At 39.3% G+C, this 16,446-nt stretch overlaps 1 protein-coding gene across 20 annotated transcripts in view; it reads left to right on the top strand.

Moving 5' to 3' along the window:
- Positions 1 to 16,446, top strand: part of ADGRL3 (adhesion G protein-coupled receptor L3) — an 870,273-nt gene that overhangs the window by 708,512 nt on the left and 145,315 nt on the right. For 17 of the 20 annotated variants that reach the window (XM_051819791.2, XM_051819788.2, XM_051819783.2 and 14 more), the window contains one exon: positions 1,124 to 1,162. The exons of the other annotated variants lie outside the window; for them this stretch is intronic. In XM_051819791.2, coding sequence (XP_051675751.2) covers positions 1,124 to 1,162 — 39 coding nt within the window. The remainder of the gene's footprint in view (positions 1 to 1,123; positions 1,163 to 16,446) is intronic. 20 annotated transcript variants of the gene reach the window in all.

Raw genomic sequence — 16,446 nt, 5'->3', positions numbered from 1 at the left:
CTTAGAGTCCTACAAACCATGATGTGAGTCAGTGATCCAAGTGACAGCCCTGGCAATTTACTTGCACTCATTCCTCACTTAATTCTTTAGAGGAGTAACTGTTCTCTGTGCGTTGAAGAATGCATCAGTTAGAACTGCAAGAGTATTAGCCTCACAGAAGGCTTCAGAGTGACTGCTTCTGAAATCTGGATAATTTTCTCTTGCAACAATCAAGGCTACTGAAAGGCAAAAAAAAAAAAAAAAAAAAAAAGGGAAAGAGGAGAAAATCCACAATCTGGCTTATAAAATCTTGGGTCATTTATTTAACCATGGTGAATAAACTATTATTTCATTTTAGCACCACAAAAAAAAAAAAAAAAAAAAGTGGGACTGAATATGAGCCACTGTCAATCCTTTGCCTAGAAAAACATCATTCTGTTTGCAAACAAACTTATTCCACCAAAGTTTCTAAAATGTATAATTTTTTTGGCTGAAACTGTCTAAAGATTTTTTTAAAGTGGTGATATAGCAGGAGATTAATCACATTCTTTTAATCTGAAGTTATTTATTTCTTCAAGGTTTTTTTTTTCCACCTTAGAATCAAATAGTTATAATGAATGGGCATTTCTATTTTCCTGATAAACAGAACTTTTTATTTGTATGAACCAATATGTGATTTGTGGTACTCATTAATCATCTATATTATTTGAAAACCACAAATAATCTATGATCTTTAAAAAATAGATTGCAAACTTTGGACATCATTCACTTTTAATTTCATGTATATCTTTACATTTGTGGCCCATCAGTTAATAACTAGCCTGATGTGAAATGGATCATTTCCAATGGATGTGGCATATTGATTTTGACTAGTGTCTACTAAGTGTATTCCAAGGTCTCTCTCCATCCTTAACAGCTTTATCCCATCCGGTTTTCACTCGGGTTGTTCTGACAGGGTGCCGGCTGCTCTCGTCAAGCCATTGCCTCCATTCTGCTACCGCTTAGCTTTCATGTTCTCCTAGAAGGTAGTGGACAACAAATTAAGGTGTTTTGTGTAGATGTGTTCTTTTATTTTTCTTGTTTTCTCCTGTTACTAACTTGTTTTTTCTATTCTGTGTTTAATCTGCTGTCTTAATGGATTCAGCTTCAGAAAAGGGAGCGCTCTTGCAGAGCCTATGTCCAGGTACTTTCTGTGTTTTATGTCTTACGTTATTGAATTGTCTCTGTTGATGATAGCACGTGTGGACTTCTGATGGAAAAAGATCATGTTCTATCATCATTCTGGTCGAAATTGAACGAAAGGGGCTTCAGGGTGGGTGTGCAGGGTGGGGATGGGAAGACATTATAAGAGTGTGTGCAGAAAAGAAATTTCATACCCAATGCTCTGTGAAACAAGGGGACACAGACTAAGAAGGAGGTACAACTTGAGGTGTGCACATGTTGATCATCTCTGAGAGGTGAGTTCTGTATAATGTATCATCCCTGTTTGTTCATGGAGGTGGATAAGAAAACATTTCAAGTTTTCATTGGCTGGGCCAATATTTGAAGAGCAAATAATTCAGAAATGCCACTCAGGCAGAATCAAGTGCCTAATAAATAGTCCACAGTAATTGGAATGATGTGCTTTCTGGTCCAAAATGGAACTGTTCATTGGTTCAAGACTTGGAACTTTTCTTAAACTCTCATTGCAGAAACATTATTCCTACTGTACATGTGAGCCTTATGCAGCTTGCATGATTTGCTTTTAGTTTTTTTAAGCACTGACTTATGTCCATGTTTAGGGCTTTGTGGGATGGAGAGCAATCCCAGAAACGAACCCCCTATTGTTTGTTTTACAAGAAGAGAAAAAAGGAATGAAGAAAAGAGAGTAGGAAGAAAATGAAAAACTATGGGACTGTCGACTTTTTTCTCTACACGTACAAATCACAGCCTATTTAAAGAGGCTGTCTAGTGTGTTTATGAAGAGATGCCCTCAACAAGCAAGTCAGTGGTTATGAGAGTGGCAGTTCAGTAACCATATCTTGTCATTTTACTTAAAATTAAGATAATATTGGTGCATTGGCTTTTCTTAACCAAACTCTTTACAAATTAGGTTAATCTAAGTATGAAATACCAGTTTGTTCACTTACACCTTTATAAGTATGAAATACCAATTTGTTCACTTACACCTTTCCAATCATCTGAGTATTCACATCAACAGTCTTGGGTAGTGTGGAATTGTTAACAATCTACAATTAGGCAATTAGCGAGCATAAAATTGTAGCAAAAGGAAGTAGCTGTCCTTGAGGCAAGGTTATTCAGGTTGTAAAAAACACAATTCAGTAAACATTTTAATTTATGAGCATATCTGTATGCCAGCTATCGTCATTCTTCCAGCTCTCCCAGTTTTAAATCCCATATATGAAATCCTTCATTTCATCAACAGTTATTACCGAACAAAGCAAGGAGAGTTCCTGCCCTCGGAGTGTACCATCTTGTACATAGTACTGATTAATTATGTTAGTACATTTGCACTTTAGATTAGGTAATGTCTGTTGAGTAAATTCACCTTTCTTAGTTATACCACTGTTCAGCGAATGTATCCTGGTCACTTTCAATGGATGTGGTGTTTATGAAGTCTCCTTAGCAATATAAGAATCCATTACAGTTGGTTCCTGTTAGTCAGTTGCATTTGGATGGCCAGACTTGTTCATTAATGCCAATTCTGTACCAGAGGAAAGATCTCTTTCCTTACTCATCATTAACTTTTGCCTGAGCCCCCTGTAACCCATGACAGATTAACAAGATAAAAGCATATAGATTTATTTAATGTGGTTTTTTTTTGTTTGTTTGTTTTTGTTTTTGTTTTTGGTGATGTGGGCATTTGGAAATGAAGGCCTAAAGAAACAAGGAAAGCTGTGTATTTTTAGACTTAGGTTTGATAAAGAATGGAAAGTCGTGGAGAAATGTATTTGGACAACGGGGTAATGATCGTGTGGTAATAATCAGGGACACATGGCAGGGTCTGTTTGGATTTGTCTTGGCATCTCTGTGCTCTTGGCTCCTTTCCTCTGGGTATAGTGGGGCACCCAGGATATTGTGACCTGCATCAGCCAGGGCCAGGAGAAGAGGTATCAGAAAAGTCTTCCTTGGTTTTATGAGCTGGTTCTGGGGTGAGAGGTTGGGAAGAGTAACCTTCTTATTTCTACTATTTTCTCCTATGCCATGGTGCCATATTTGGGGATAGTTTACCCTCTGTCCTATCAGTTCTTACTACTTTTACCCTCAGGATTCTTACATAAAATGAATAATTGAAAAAAATAATTGCTTTTCTGTGAGTTTCATCCTGAGTATGAAGAGAGATATCTTCCATGTGCGGGTTCACTCCCCAAACGCCAACAACAGCCAGAGCTGACAGGCCGAAGCCAGAAGCCCAGAACTCAGTCTGGCTCTCTCACATGCGTGGGAAGCCACCATCTGCTGCCTCCCAAGTGTGCATTAGCAGGAACCTGGAATTCAGAGTAGAGACAGAACTTGGACCCGGGAACTCCAATATGGGATGTGGGCATCCCAAGCAGCATCTTAACTACTGCTCAGAACGCCTGCCCTGGAAAACAAGTTTTTAATTTGACTTTTACGTTTTGAAGTGCTGATTTTTGTGCATAAAAGTTGTTGTAGATGTACTTTCTATGATTTGTGGGAGGAAATTGCTTTGAGAGGTACACTATTTATGGTATATATGTTTAAGGACGTAGGACATACACTTATACATACGATCTGTACTTCTAGTGTGTGCAGTGAGTAGAGGAACTGAAATACTCGTCAGCACTGAAGGCTGAAGACCATTTCTGAGTAGTATTAGGGTTGTTTTGGATTGCAGTCTATGCTATCCTTTTAATGGGGCCTTGGGGATAATTAGCCTTTCTGTATTTAAAACTATGAAATGCATGGTCATTCAAACATGAATCTCTGATGGAAAATTAATAGCACAGTTTATTCAATGGCTGATTTCCTGGTGTTATAATTGCCTGGTTGTGAATAAATGTCTCAGCTATTGACTAAACATCTGATAAGGCCAAATACAAACAGAATAGAATACTGGTGAAGCAGAAATGCTGTGCTCAGTAACTCATGGCACTCTTCTGTTCCTCTTAGTAGCATTATTCCATGAATTCCAGAGTGAATAATACATTTCATTTTAGTCTCTGAATTTTAAAGGCTAGTTTTATATTCTCTATTGTTTGTATATTCAGAGCACATTCAGAGCTATCTATGAAATATGTAGGAAATACACTTGAAGCACTTTGTGTATTAAATTTGAAATAAAGTGGTTGTTTTTGAACTTCTTAAAAAATAGGGTCTTTCCATAGGCACAGACAATAATTCCTGAAGGGTTGATTTGACCATTAAAATTCATTTAGTTTTCAATTATTTAGAGGTTCAGTTTATATTTTATGAATTACCTCGATCCATCTTTGACATTTTTTTTGCTTCCTACAACTTGTTTATTTCACATACACATAAAAGCCCAATGGAATCTGAAATATCAATTGTAATAACTGACCTGTAGTTTAGCAATTAACAGTTAATTGGTAAGATTTTTAAGAATAAAATGAATCTCCTAAAAGTCACTATACCTGAATCCCAAGAGTTTTAACATCACAAAACAATTAAATCCAATATATTTTATTTTTTATTTTTTTTCACTTGGTTATATTTTAGATGGCACTAAAATCTTTGTTGGCTACCAAAAGAAAGAAATTGGTATGTTTTTGTCATTCTACATGCCATTTTCTTTTCTTGGGCAAAATACCTTCACTTAAGTAGAGTTTTTTTTTTAAGTTTTATGCCAGAAAAGATAAGGAAAGCTTGGGTTTTACATGCATATTAAGCTGCTACTATGATGTAATATCACCAGAACTGATCTGCCATGTGAAGATGGGCCAGCACAGACCGAATGACCAGCCCATGTCAACACAGGCAGCACTAATGGCCCTGCTGCTACCCTCCTGACAGGTGTCCCCTGATGCTTCAACACTTGATTAAGAATCATAATGATTTATTGGTAAGAATAAATAGGGGAGACCTGATGATTAAGAAACCAGTTAAAACACCCACATCAGAGTACCTCGGTTTGATTTCCAGCACCAGTTCTGATTTCAGTTTCTGATCAATGTGTACCCTGGGAGGCAGCAGTGATGGATCAGATAATTGGGTTCCTGCCTCCCCCGTGGGAGACCTGGATAGAGTTCCTAGCTCCTGATTTTGGCCTGGCCTAGTCTCTGTTGTTGTGGGCATTTGAGGAATGAACTAGGGAATGGGAGCTTTCTTCTATCGGCTGTCTGTCTCTGTCTCTCTGTCACTCAAATAAAGAAATGTAATTTTTAAAGATAAAATAAGTACATTGTGTAGGCAGTAGGTATGTGGGTATGTGCCCACTGTGGTGCAGAACAATTGACATGCATTCTTATTTAATATTCCTATCAGCTGCATGATAGAGTTATTGTAGTTTTTAATAGAAAATTTGGCCCAAGGAGAGTTACATGACTTTCACACTATCATGCAGTAAGTGAGAGGTCTCTGAATTCAGAGCTACATATCTGTGATGGAGAAACTTCTGCTCCTATTCCCTGAAACACTGCAGTGGCAGGGCGGGCTCATTTTTTGGTAGTAGGAGATAGGATACATAGTTTGGCTTATATTTATTGATTTTGTTTGCACTAAATTTCAGGGATGGAGTAGAGTAACACTTTTTTTGAGACTGTGGTCAAATGGCTGAGTGGTTATAATTTTGTATTGCTATATCAAAGTCGAGTACAAATACAATTTTTCTGAAGTCCTGTTATTTTCCAAGGAGACTTTGATAATCATCTTTGGGCATTTGGCAGAGTGGTTAAGATGCCACTTGGGATGACCACATTTAATAATAAAGTGCCTTAATTCAAGTCCTGGCCCCACTTCCAATTCCAGCCTCCTGCTAATGCAAACCTTGGGAGGAGCTGGTGATGGCTGAAGTGGTTGGGTCCTTGCCCTCAATGCAAGAGACCTGGTTTGAGTTCCTGGCTCCTGGCTTCTCTCTGGCCTACACCCAGCCATTGAGGGCATTTGGGGAGTGAGACTTTGCCTACAAAGTTGAACTTTCTCTTTCTTACAAATAAATAATTTTTAAAACTAATTAATGGATACTGAAAATGTGGTTCATATATGTAAGGAAGTTCTGTTCAGCCACAAAAGGGATGAAATTCTATCATTTACAGCAACATACATGGAACTAAAGGTATTCTAGTACGTGAAGTCAGCCAAGTACAGAAAGACAAGTATTACATGATCTCACTCAAATGTCGGATATAAAATAATTGATCTCTTAGAAGTTTAGGGTAGAACTGTGGTTCCAAAGGCTGGGGCGAGATTAATGAGTACTGAGTTATAATTAAATAGGGCCAAATAGTTCTGTTATTGTATTGCATATTAGGGGGATTATAGATAATGATGTTATCTGATGCATTTCTCTACCAAAAGCTAGAAGAAAGGATTTTGATTTTTTTTTTTTACCATAAAGAAATGTTAAATAATTGGGGAGGTAGATTATTTACAAGATTGAACATTATGTGCTATACTCAAGGGTAGGAACATTGCATGGTATTTTATGTGTCAGTTATAAATAAAAGGAAAAAAATGTCATCATGTTGAGAGAAGGAAAAGCAAGTAGAAAGTATGGTAACTCTGTGTGAGAAGAAGAACTGCCAAGTGTTTTCTGAAGTGGCTGTGCCATTTTACATTTCCACCAGTAAAACGTGAGGGTTCTGACTGGTAGCCTCCTTGCCAACATGCTGTTCTCTGTCTTTTGGATGGTAACCATGCTAGCATGTATGACTTGCAGAAGTTCTTGACTCTGGCCATGGGTTGAGGGCAGGGCAAGGGTTGGGAGTGTGAGCCATGATCCAGTAGACATCATATGTTTCCAAAGAGAGGTCAGTGGTCTAGTGAGAGCCTGGGGTTGGGGCATTGCCTTCAACTACATCAGAACACCTTGTTCTTTTTAAACACCTTGTTATTTTATAAATGTAACCACGACTTTTGTCTTTTGTTTTCATTTTTCAGCTTCAGATTGCCATACTTTATCCAGTTATGTTTGTTATGCTTGTATACTTTTTTTTTTGGAAGGAACTATTAAGAATTACCAGTAAAAAATAATAAATAAAAAATTAAAAAAAAGAATTACTAGTGTCCATTTTTCACTGTGTCCAAAGCAGGACATTTTCCTAGTTAAGAAATATATTTTCATTGTTTCAGTAGTTTCTGTTGTCCTCATAAGCAATGTGTCCTCCTTGGGGCGTCTGTACTTGGCTTTGTTTAATAGGAAATATTCACATAGGTATATTTAAGAATCCATGAAATCTGAGCCATTCTTTAGAACCTGCTGCTACTTGCCTGGCCAGGTTGAGAACTGATTAGAAAAAAGTGAGGGTTCCTGGGTTCGGTTCCTCACTCCAGCTCCTGACTTCAACTTCCTGTTAATGCACTCTCTGCAAGCAGGTGGTAGCTCAGGTGCTTGGGTTCCTGCCACCCATGTGGGCCACCCAGGTTTAACTCTATATTCCTAGCTTCAGTCTGAGCCGATTCTGACCACTGTGGACTTTTAGAGAGGGAACAGCAGGTGGGCACTCTTTCTGTCCGTTTGTCCGTGTGTGTGTATGTGTGCCAAATAAAAGAGAATTTTTAAAAACCCCCTGCCAGACGGTGCCTTTCTTCCCTCTGCTCAGAAATCTGCAGTTCCTCACAAGGGTCTCGAAGCTGACTTTTGCTGCACTGCAGAGCCATGCCCTGTTGCTCTCTTCTGGCTCTCTCTGCACCTGCTGCACTGGCTTCCTAATCAGAACAAGCTGTCCCCACCTCAGGAAGTTTTTGCTCTCCCTGCTGGAATGCAGCTCTGCATATCTGCACAGCCTATTCCTGTACTACCTTCAGGGTTTTGTTAGGTACCTCCTGAGTAATTCATTTCTTGGGTTCTTGTGTGAGTTGTTTTCCTTAGCATTTACCATCAGCTCATCACCTGACACGCCTTATTCTCACCTCTCTATTATGCCACTAGAATTTTCACTGAAGAATAGAGGGCAGACTTTTTTTCTGTAATATGCACTGCTGTTTTTTCCTATGCTGATAAGATCACTGGACACATTTGCTCAACAAATTCCCGAGTATCTGTTTTACTGTTGCTGAGTGCTGCATGGTGTTTGCACAGTCCAGGGTAGCTATTGATTTTGCACAGCTGGTACCCAACACAGATTTCTACCATATTATTAAGGTAAAACAAACAAAATAAATAGAGTGAGCTAATTGTTGTTCCATATTGAAATAAGAGAATTTATTTGCAATATTTGGTAAACCTTAAGAAGCAGAATACTTGTTACTTTACATAAATAAAAGAAAGAGAAAGGAAGGAAGGAAGACTAGTATGTGTGTGCTCATTTGTTTTTGTTGTTTTTTTTTTGCATCTATCAGGTTTCTAAATTTTTTTATTTTTTATATGTAGATTGAGAGAGAAAGAGACAGAAAGAGACAAAGAGAGAGCTCACATCTGCTGATTCACACCCCAAATGCCCCCAACGCCAGAGCTGGGCCAGAGTGAATTCAGGAGCCAGAATCTCCATCTGCATCTCCCACATGGGTGGCAGGGTCCCAGCTACTGGACCCATAATCTGCTGCCTTCCAAGGTGCACATTGGCAGGAAGTGTGAAACTAATAGACCAGATGAATTAATCATGGCAGTGAGTGTTGCAAGAGAAGAGAAAGGAGTGTGGGACTGTGCCCTGGAGAACCATAATAGGAAGAGGTCAGGGAGAGGAAGAAAAACCAGTAGTAGAGACGAAAGAGCAGCTAAAGAAAGAGGGACCCGGAGAGTTGTTCTTATCGAAGGCGGAGGGAACAGTGTTAAATGCTGTTGAGTCTGCTCAGAAACGCTGACACAGCTTTTCAAGGATAAAAGAAACTTCAAGTTTTGATGACTTAAAAAAAATCTAATGCCTGGCTATCTTTATATCATCTATAATATTTAAACATTTTAGCTCATTCGTTGCATCTTTAGTTTTATTAATGCAGACTGTCTGTGAACCGAAGTTGCTACTTGCACCTTTGACACAGTGTAAATTGAATTATGCCAGTTTACTTGTGTGCCTTCGGTGCATGAGACAAGAAGGATTCTAAGCTCCATTTATACTGCTAGGAAGAAATTAATGAGTATTTTCAAGTTCCTTGTTTGGTCACTTAATTGGCTGTGTGACAAAGAGCTCCGTGGTGCATGTCAAACAACTTTCAGAGTCCTCTAATGATTTGCGCTTTGCTTGACTTGTGATACTATTCTGTGTGGCCTGTCAGGGTGGATATCCTTGTTAAAGTGGCTAGAATAAATTGGCTAGCAGTGTGCATACAATATAGTATATTAACTACAGCAACAGGGAGTACTGTTAGCAGCTCTTTCAAGAGATTTCGATGTTTGCCCATAAGCATCAAAGCCAACCCAAACTTTCATTTAATATAATTAAAAGGACATCTGAAAGTAGTTTGAATCACAGCAGGTTCTTGTGGTTTGGTAACCCTTTGCTAAAACCCCGTGAACTTAATATATTTCACAGCTTGATAAATCTGTACTTGATTTATGTCAGTAAGGGAGAAAATATAAATCTGCCCCCTGAGTGTTTCTGCTACCCTGAACCTATTGTTAAAAGACATTGAGATCAAAGAAAATGACTTGCATCTACAAGACAGAGCCGTTTTCTTTAGATAAAGAGTGGTTACAGGAATCACCTCTTCTAAGTTGTAGTCATTAAGTGCTGCTACAAAGCAATCATTGAATCAAAAGACAGAGGAATCAAATATAATGTAAGCAGAGTAAATTGTACAGTATCATTGAAGAGGTTGAGCAGGTCATCTCCTAAATCTAAAAGCCCTCCAAAGACAATGACAGATGACGATGGAGATCATGCTTTGACGTGACGAGAACATCATTCTGGGGTTCTCCCAGGCTTTCCCTGGAGAATGTGTCAGGTTAGGGATGCCTACTTTACACAGTCATTTCTGCTGCTTCCATTTACAGAAAAAAGAAAATGTTCCTGTGGCTGCTTGCATGCTTCAGCAAGTAACCCTAATAGTGAGAAAAAAACACCCTTCTCTTTTTAAATAAAAGAGATTTTCATCTAAAACAAAAATATTTTCTCTCTTCATCAACTTGTGTTCTCTTTTCTTGTTTAATTTCCTGATCAAAGCCTGAGTCATTACTTAATTGAAAAACTATATAAAGCCTGTTCTATGCACCATTGATTTGTAAACATAAGGTTGTCATCAGAACAGTTTTCAATACGTACACTATAAATAGATACAATTTCTGAGCAAATGCAAGAGAATGCACATCAGTTTGCGTTGCTGTTTCTTTAATGGCTTTATGATCACATAGCTAACGAGAAGGAAAATGATATTAAAAACAGCATTGCAGATTTAAGCTCCTACTTTCTGAAACTATCATTAGCTTTTCTGGTACAGGTCAGAAAAGAAATGGAAGTTTTAAAGTGTAATTTGCAGTAAAGTAGTTGCCTGATGGCTTGGAACCAAACAAATGATTTTTTCAGGACTACTCCCAACAGTTACAAGTTTTATATTTTCCTTTCTCTAATGTATAAATTTTGTGCAATTGGTAGGAACGGAAACTTAACTATGGTAGCTTAGCTATGGTGCAGGGCCCTCTTGCACATAAATAGCAAGTTCAGGATCAGCTTGAAAATGCCATGGAGTCATCAGCGAGGAAGGCAGCATCTGTGTCTCTGGTCCGTTGTCTTCAGCACATGGGCTTTTGTCCTCATGATGTCAAGGGAGATGCTTTGGTTCCAGTCATTGCTTCTTGCTAATCTCCAAACAGAAAGAAAGAAAAAGAAATGTAGCTAAAGGACTTCATTCTTTCCGGAACCCTCACCAACTATTTCTGATCATATCTCATTGGCTACCCTATTTGCATAGCTAAATGCTGCATGAAGAGATGTAGCTTCCTCGCTATATATATATATATATATATATATATATTATATATATATATATATATAATCAATGATTCTGTGTCTGACACGAGTCATGTGAGCTATGCGCATTCTCAGATGCAACTAACTTTTTTTAAAATTTGTCACACAGTCACAAAACAGTGTTATTCTCCAGGCCTCAGATCAAGGGGTTGGGAAAAAGAATAAATTTGTAGACCGGATCACAAAGTGTATTAGGGTCATGATTTAGATCAACAAAAATTGATTCATCAGTCGATGAGATTGGCTGAATAAACTACACCAAGCAGAGGCAGATTCTAGCCACAAGGTGAGACAGAGTGTGTGTTGATTCAGAAAGACAGGTGTGATATCTTTTTTTTTTCCTAAAAATATAAAAATTTTATTTCTTTGGGTGGCAGAGTGACATAGAAACAGGGAGAGACACAGAGAAAAAGAGAGATATTTGATTTGCTGGTTCACTCCCCAGATGGCCACAGCAGCTGAGCCAGAGAGCTCTACAGTGGTCACATTTGTTTGTTTATATTTGTAAATATTTACAAGTCTTAGATGATCCACAAAAAACATTCAAAAGGAATTTTTGGGCAGGTGCTGGGGTTGCATTCAATAAATGGATTTTCAGGTTGTAATTTATATGTATATGTACTTCTGTTTTTCTAAATTTTATTTATTTGAGAGGCAGAGAGAAAGAGAGAGAGAGCATACGCTCCCATCTGCTGGTTTATTTCCCAGATGCCCAACAGGAGGCTGGAACTCAATCCTGGTCTCCCAGGTGGGTGGCAGAAAGCTAACTACTTAAGCCACTCCTGCTGCCTCCCAGGGTGCCCATTATCAGGAGGCTGTAACTAAGAGATGGGGCTGGGACTCTAACCCTGCACTCTGATATGGGATATGGCATCCCAACCCAGTAGCTTAACTACTAAGCCAAATGCCACTCCTGCTTTGCTGTTATTTTAACTGTTTACAAGCATGTCATTAAAAAAAAACAGCTAAAAGACATTATTTTTTGGAAGAGTTATAGATTTATCAAGTAGTGCAGAAGGTTCCCATGTACCTCCCCCTACCACACCCTCTATTAGTAACATCTTAACGTTGATACTGTTATGGTACACATTATACTTAGTAAACCTATATTAATATATTATTATTGACTATTGTAGCATATTCAGATCCCTTTAGTTTTTACCTATGTCAATTTTCTGGTTTAGGACCCAATCCAAATATCACATTACATTTAATTGACTCTGATGGCATGTGTCAACTTCTCAGACTTTCCTAGAGGCATGCCATTTTGAGAAACAAATACATTCCCATTAAAATACACTGAACACATATAGTTTAAGAAAAGTATAAATTATCGATTCATTTACCTAGACTGTCTTGTTGAGCTCTTATCTTCTGGGCACTGTTCCAGGTGCAGGCATTCAGGGGTAGGGACAGACAGGATTTCTGCCTTTATACAGCTCACGTCCTAGTACAGCAGGCTGAAGTTTGGGAAAGAAATAGCAAGTCAATCAATCAGTATCAAAGTAATAATGTGAGATGATGGCAGCCGTGCTATGCAAAGAATTGAAGCAGGGTGCTTTGATTAAAAGTGACTTCTTGGTGACTTCGGGATTGTGTGGATCAAGGAAGACCGTAAGGAGATGATGATGGAGCTGAGTCCTGGCAATTTGGGCCCAGCCATCCGCCTACCTGGAGAAACAGGTCACCCGGCAAAGGTAGGTAGTGGTTGGGGTGTTCTGGGAAGAGGAGAAAGAGCTCTATGAGTGAACTTCAGAAAATATGTAGAAAAAAAATGGAATTAAAAAATAAGATCACTTTGGTGCAAAAAAATTTTCGAAATCCATGCCTATTTTTTCATAATGCACATTTCCACATACTTTCTGGAGACATCTCCAATGCCTAAAGCAGTGGGTTAAGGAACATGGTGGTGGGGAGGCTATGGACCAGACACAAGAGCCTGAATGCCATGAAAACCTTTAACTGGGTCATGACATTGTGTTTTGCTTCATTTCCCTCAGATTCCCAGTTGTCACCTTTGTGTAGATGATTCTTGAAAGCCAGTGAACCAAATACTTCACATGTTTCCAAATTCTTCTGTTAATTCACTCCCTGAATGCCGAGTCAGGTTTTAAAGATGCAAGTCTTTAAATCATGACTTGACCAGATAAGTTGTCTGTCCATTTTTTTGTCTTTGGACCTTTAGGAAAAAAAAATCCTTTTTTTACACTACAGTGTTTGAATATCAATTTCCTCTGGCTAATTTCTCACACCTTTAAGGGGCCCGCCTTCATCCTTCAGTAAGTACCCATGTACTTTACAGTCTGTGCCTCTGTGCCTTTGTAGTCACAATACCTCTTGCTTGGACTAATTCTAGATTTGCTCTCAATTCTCCTTTTCTGCGTGTCGGGAGCTGACTTATCTGTCAACACCCACTTCTCATATCAGTTTCTGGAAGGATGCATTCTTTGTCCCTCTTAGTCTGGATAAATGCCCTCTTGTGTGAAATTAAAACACTCAGTTTTCGCAATTATCAGAGTATATTTTAATATCTTTTCACTCTTCTCTCACTGAGCTGCTTGGAAGGGAGCAGTGCCACTTTTACTTCTAAATCCTTAGGACCTTTTCAGTTGTACTCAGCACATACTAAATAATCTCTAAATATTTACTGTTTAATTGAACTCTTCTGCTATGTCCACTACAGCAGGAATCCTGACACTTGCCAGTACTCAGCGATCGCCAGTCCCTCTTCTCATTCTGTTTTCAGTCTACCTCCTCAGGCTTTTGTCCCCATGACTTCACAGAAACTGCAGTTGAGGTTCCCAATGGCTTCATTCTTCTAAACCAGTGGTTGCCAGTTAACCCTTCACTTCTTTGGCCAACCAGAAACACCCAACTCAGTTGATCACTCCCTCTTCTTTGATACTCTCTCTTTAGTTCTTCTTGATTTTCCTCCTACCCTACGCTTCCTTCCAGCCTGCTCTTCTGGGTCCTCCACTTCTCCCCAAAGCCCTAAAATTTGGAATACCCCCAGCACAATACTTGGTCCTTGTTTTCTTTTTGCACAGTCATTCCCTTGATTTAAGTACCACCAGGATGCCAGTGAATCACAAGTGTTATTTCCAGCATGGACTATTCTCGTCAACCCTAGACTTAATGTTCCAGCTAGTGTCTCAGTATCTTCTCTTTGTTGTCAAATGGCACCTCCTCATCATCCCACATCTTCTGTGTCCATACCGAATTCCTGATCTTGACTTGCAAATCATTCTCATCTCCAGCGATGTGTTTCACTGCCCACCTTTATTGTTTTATTTCAGTGGACTCCAAACCATGCCTTTTAAGATGTGGCAAATGCTTTGCCTGTCCCACCTGAGGACTCTTGCTCTGGCCTGTTCCTTCTGTTTCCAGTGCTTTTCTTCCAGATGTTTGCCTGGCTACCACCCTCAACTCCATTGTCAGTTCTCAGTGGTTACCTCTTCAAAGAGGCCCATCTGGACCATGCTATTTATTTACATTATTCCTAAAATTCTTGATAAACATATAACAATTCTGTATTTTGTGTTGCACAATATAGTATTTCAACACATATAACCCAGTACAAATTGGTCAAATCAGGTGTCTAGCTTCTCCATTTCCTTACGTTATTTGGAGCCTACCAGCTGTTCTCTTCCAGTTCAGTATGCAACATAATATATGCCTTTTTTTTTTTTTGACAGGCAGAGTGGACAGTGAGAGAGAGAGACAGAGAGAAAGGTCTTCCTTTTGCTGTTGGTTCACCCTCTAATGGCCACCACGGCCAGCATGCTATGGCTGGCGCATTGCACTGATCTGAAGCCAGGAGCCAGGTGCTTCTCCTGGTCTCCCATGCAGGTGCAGGGCCCAAGCACTTGGGCCATCCTCCACTGCACTCCCGGGCCACAGCAGAGAGCTGGCCTGGAAGAGGAGCAACTGGGACAGAATCCGGCGCCCCGACCGGCACTAGAACCCTGCGTGACAGCGCCGCTAGGTGGAGGATTAGCCTATTGAGCCGCAGTGCCGGCCATAATGTATGCCTTTGTGAACTATAGTCCCACCACTGTGTTGTGGAACACTAGAACTTAATACATCTATCTGGCTGTGTTTTGCTGCCCATTATCTCACCCCACTTTGTTCTCTCTCCCTACATCCTTCTCAACCTCTAAGAGTTACTATTTTAAGTTCAGATCAGCTATTTTCTACACTATATCTAAGAGAGAGCATGTGGTATTTGTTTTACTGTGTCTGGCTTATTTTACTTAACATAATGGCCTCCATTTCCAATCCATTTTGCTGCAAATATCAGGATTTCAGTCTTTTTTTGTGGCTGAATGGTGTTCCATGGTGTAGGTACACCACTTATTCTTTACCATCCATCTATGGATAACTGCTTCAATCGCATATCTTCCTTGTTGTGAACAGTTGTGTATAAGGAATGTGGAAATGCAGCAATCTTGTTGACATGCTGATTTCATTTCCTTTGGGTATATTCCCAGAAGTGAGGCAGCCAGGTCATATGGTCAGTTTTTATTCTTTTTGGAGAACCTCCCTGCAGTTCTCCGTAATGGCTGTATTAATTTGCATTTCCACCCACAGTATGAAAGAGTTCCCTTTCATCCACACCTTCTGCAGTATTTGTTATTTGTTTATTTTGCATTCTTGAAAATAGCTGGAATAAGATGATACTTCACCACGGCTTTGATTTGCTTCAAGTGTCGTATTTAGGACTACAGCTGCCTTTTCTCCAGTTCTACCCCTGAATCTCTATACTCTTCCCACTTTACCCATTTTCCTCTTATTTTACTTGGGAGTTTCTAATTCCTAATGTTGTTTACTGTATTATTTGCTTCACTTGCCAGAATGTTCAGTTCCAAGACTGTTTTTTCTCTGCTTTGTTTAAAATGTATCCCAAGCTTAGAATACTGTTCATTCCTTTTAAATGCTCAAGAAAAATGCTCTGAAGTAATGATAGCTAACACTGGACTGATTGTACCTTAAGGCAGTGATCTCTGTGATTTGTAGTTTAATCATTACACCAGTTGCAGAGAAACAAAACAAGAAAACAAGAGCACTCACTGTTACTAGTTCAAGGAGAAAAGCTTTCTGGGTGCTCTCCTGATTGAGTTAATTTCAGGTCTCCTGGAAGCCTTTCTTAGACCTCCGTGATGCCATCCTTTCCTGGCCAGGAGCTTTCATCTCTGTCGTTGGCTAGTCTCGCCTCATTTTCCTCGCTATGTTAACAGTGCTTCTGTGCCATCAGTTCTCCTTCTACTCCGTTTATCTGGGTGATGTTATACCTACCAGTGTCTTCAATAAGCCTTCTTCATTTCATGAGGCCTAAGCTTCATGCCTAGAACGAATATTTCATGTGAGTTTCAGGACCATCTAGACCTTTCTAATTGGTGACACTCAGATAAGTTACATTCAA

Source organism: Oryctolagus cuniculus, chromosome 8 (genome assembly GCF_964237555.1).
Source record: "Oryctolagus cuniculus chromosome 8, mOryCun1.1, whole genome shotgun sequence".
Classification (NCBI taxonomy): Eukaryota; Metazoa; Chordata; class Mammalia; order Lagomorpha; family Leporidae; genus Oryctolagus; species Oryctolagus cuniculus.
Note: the sequence above shows the minus strand (reverse complement) of the source record. Positions and strands in the feature narration are given on the sequence as shown.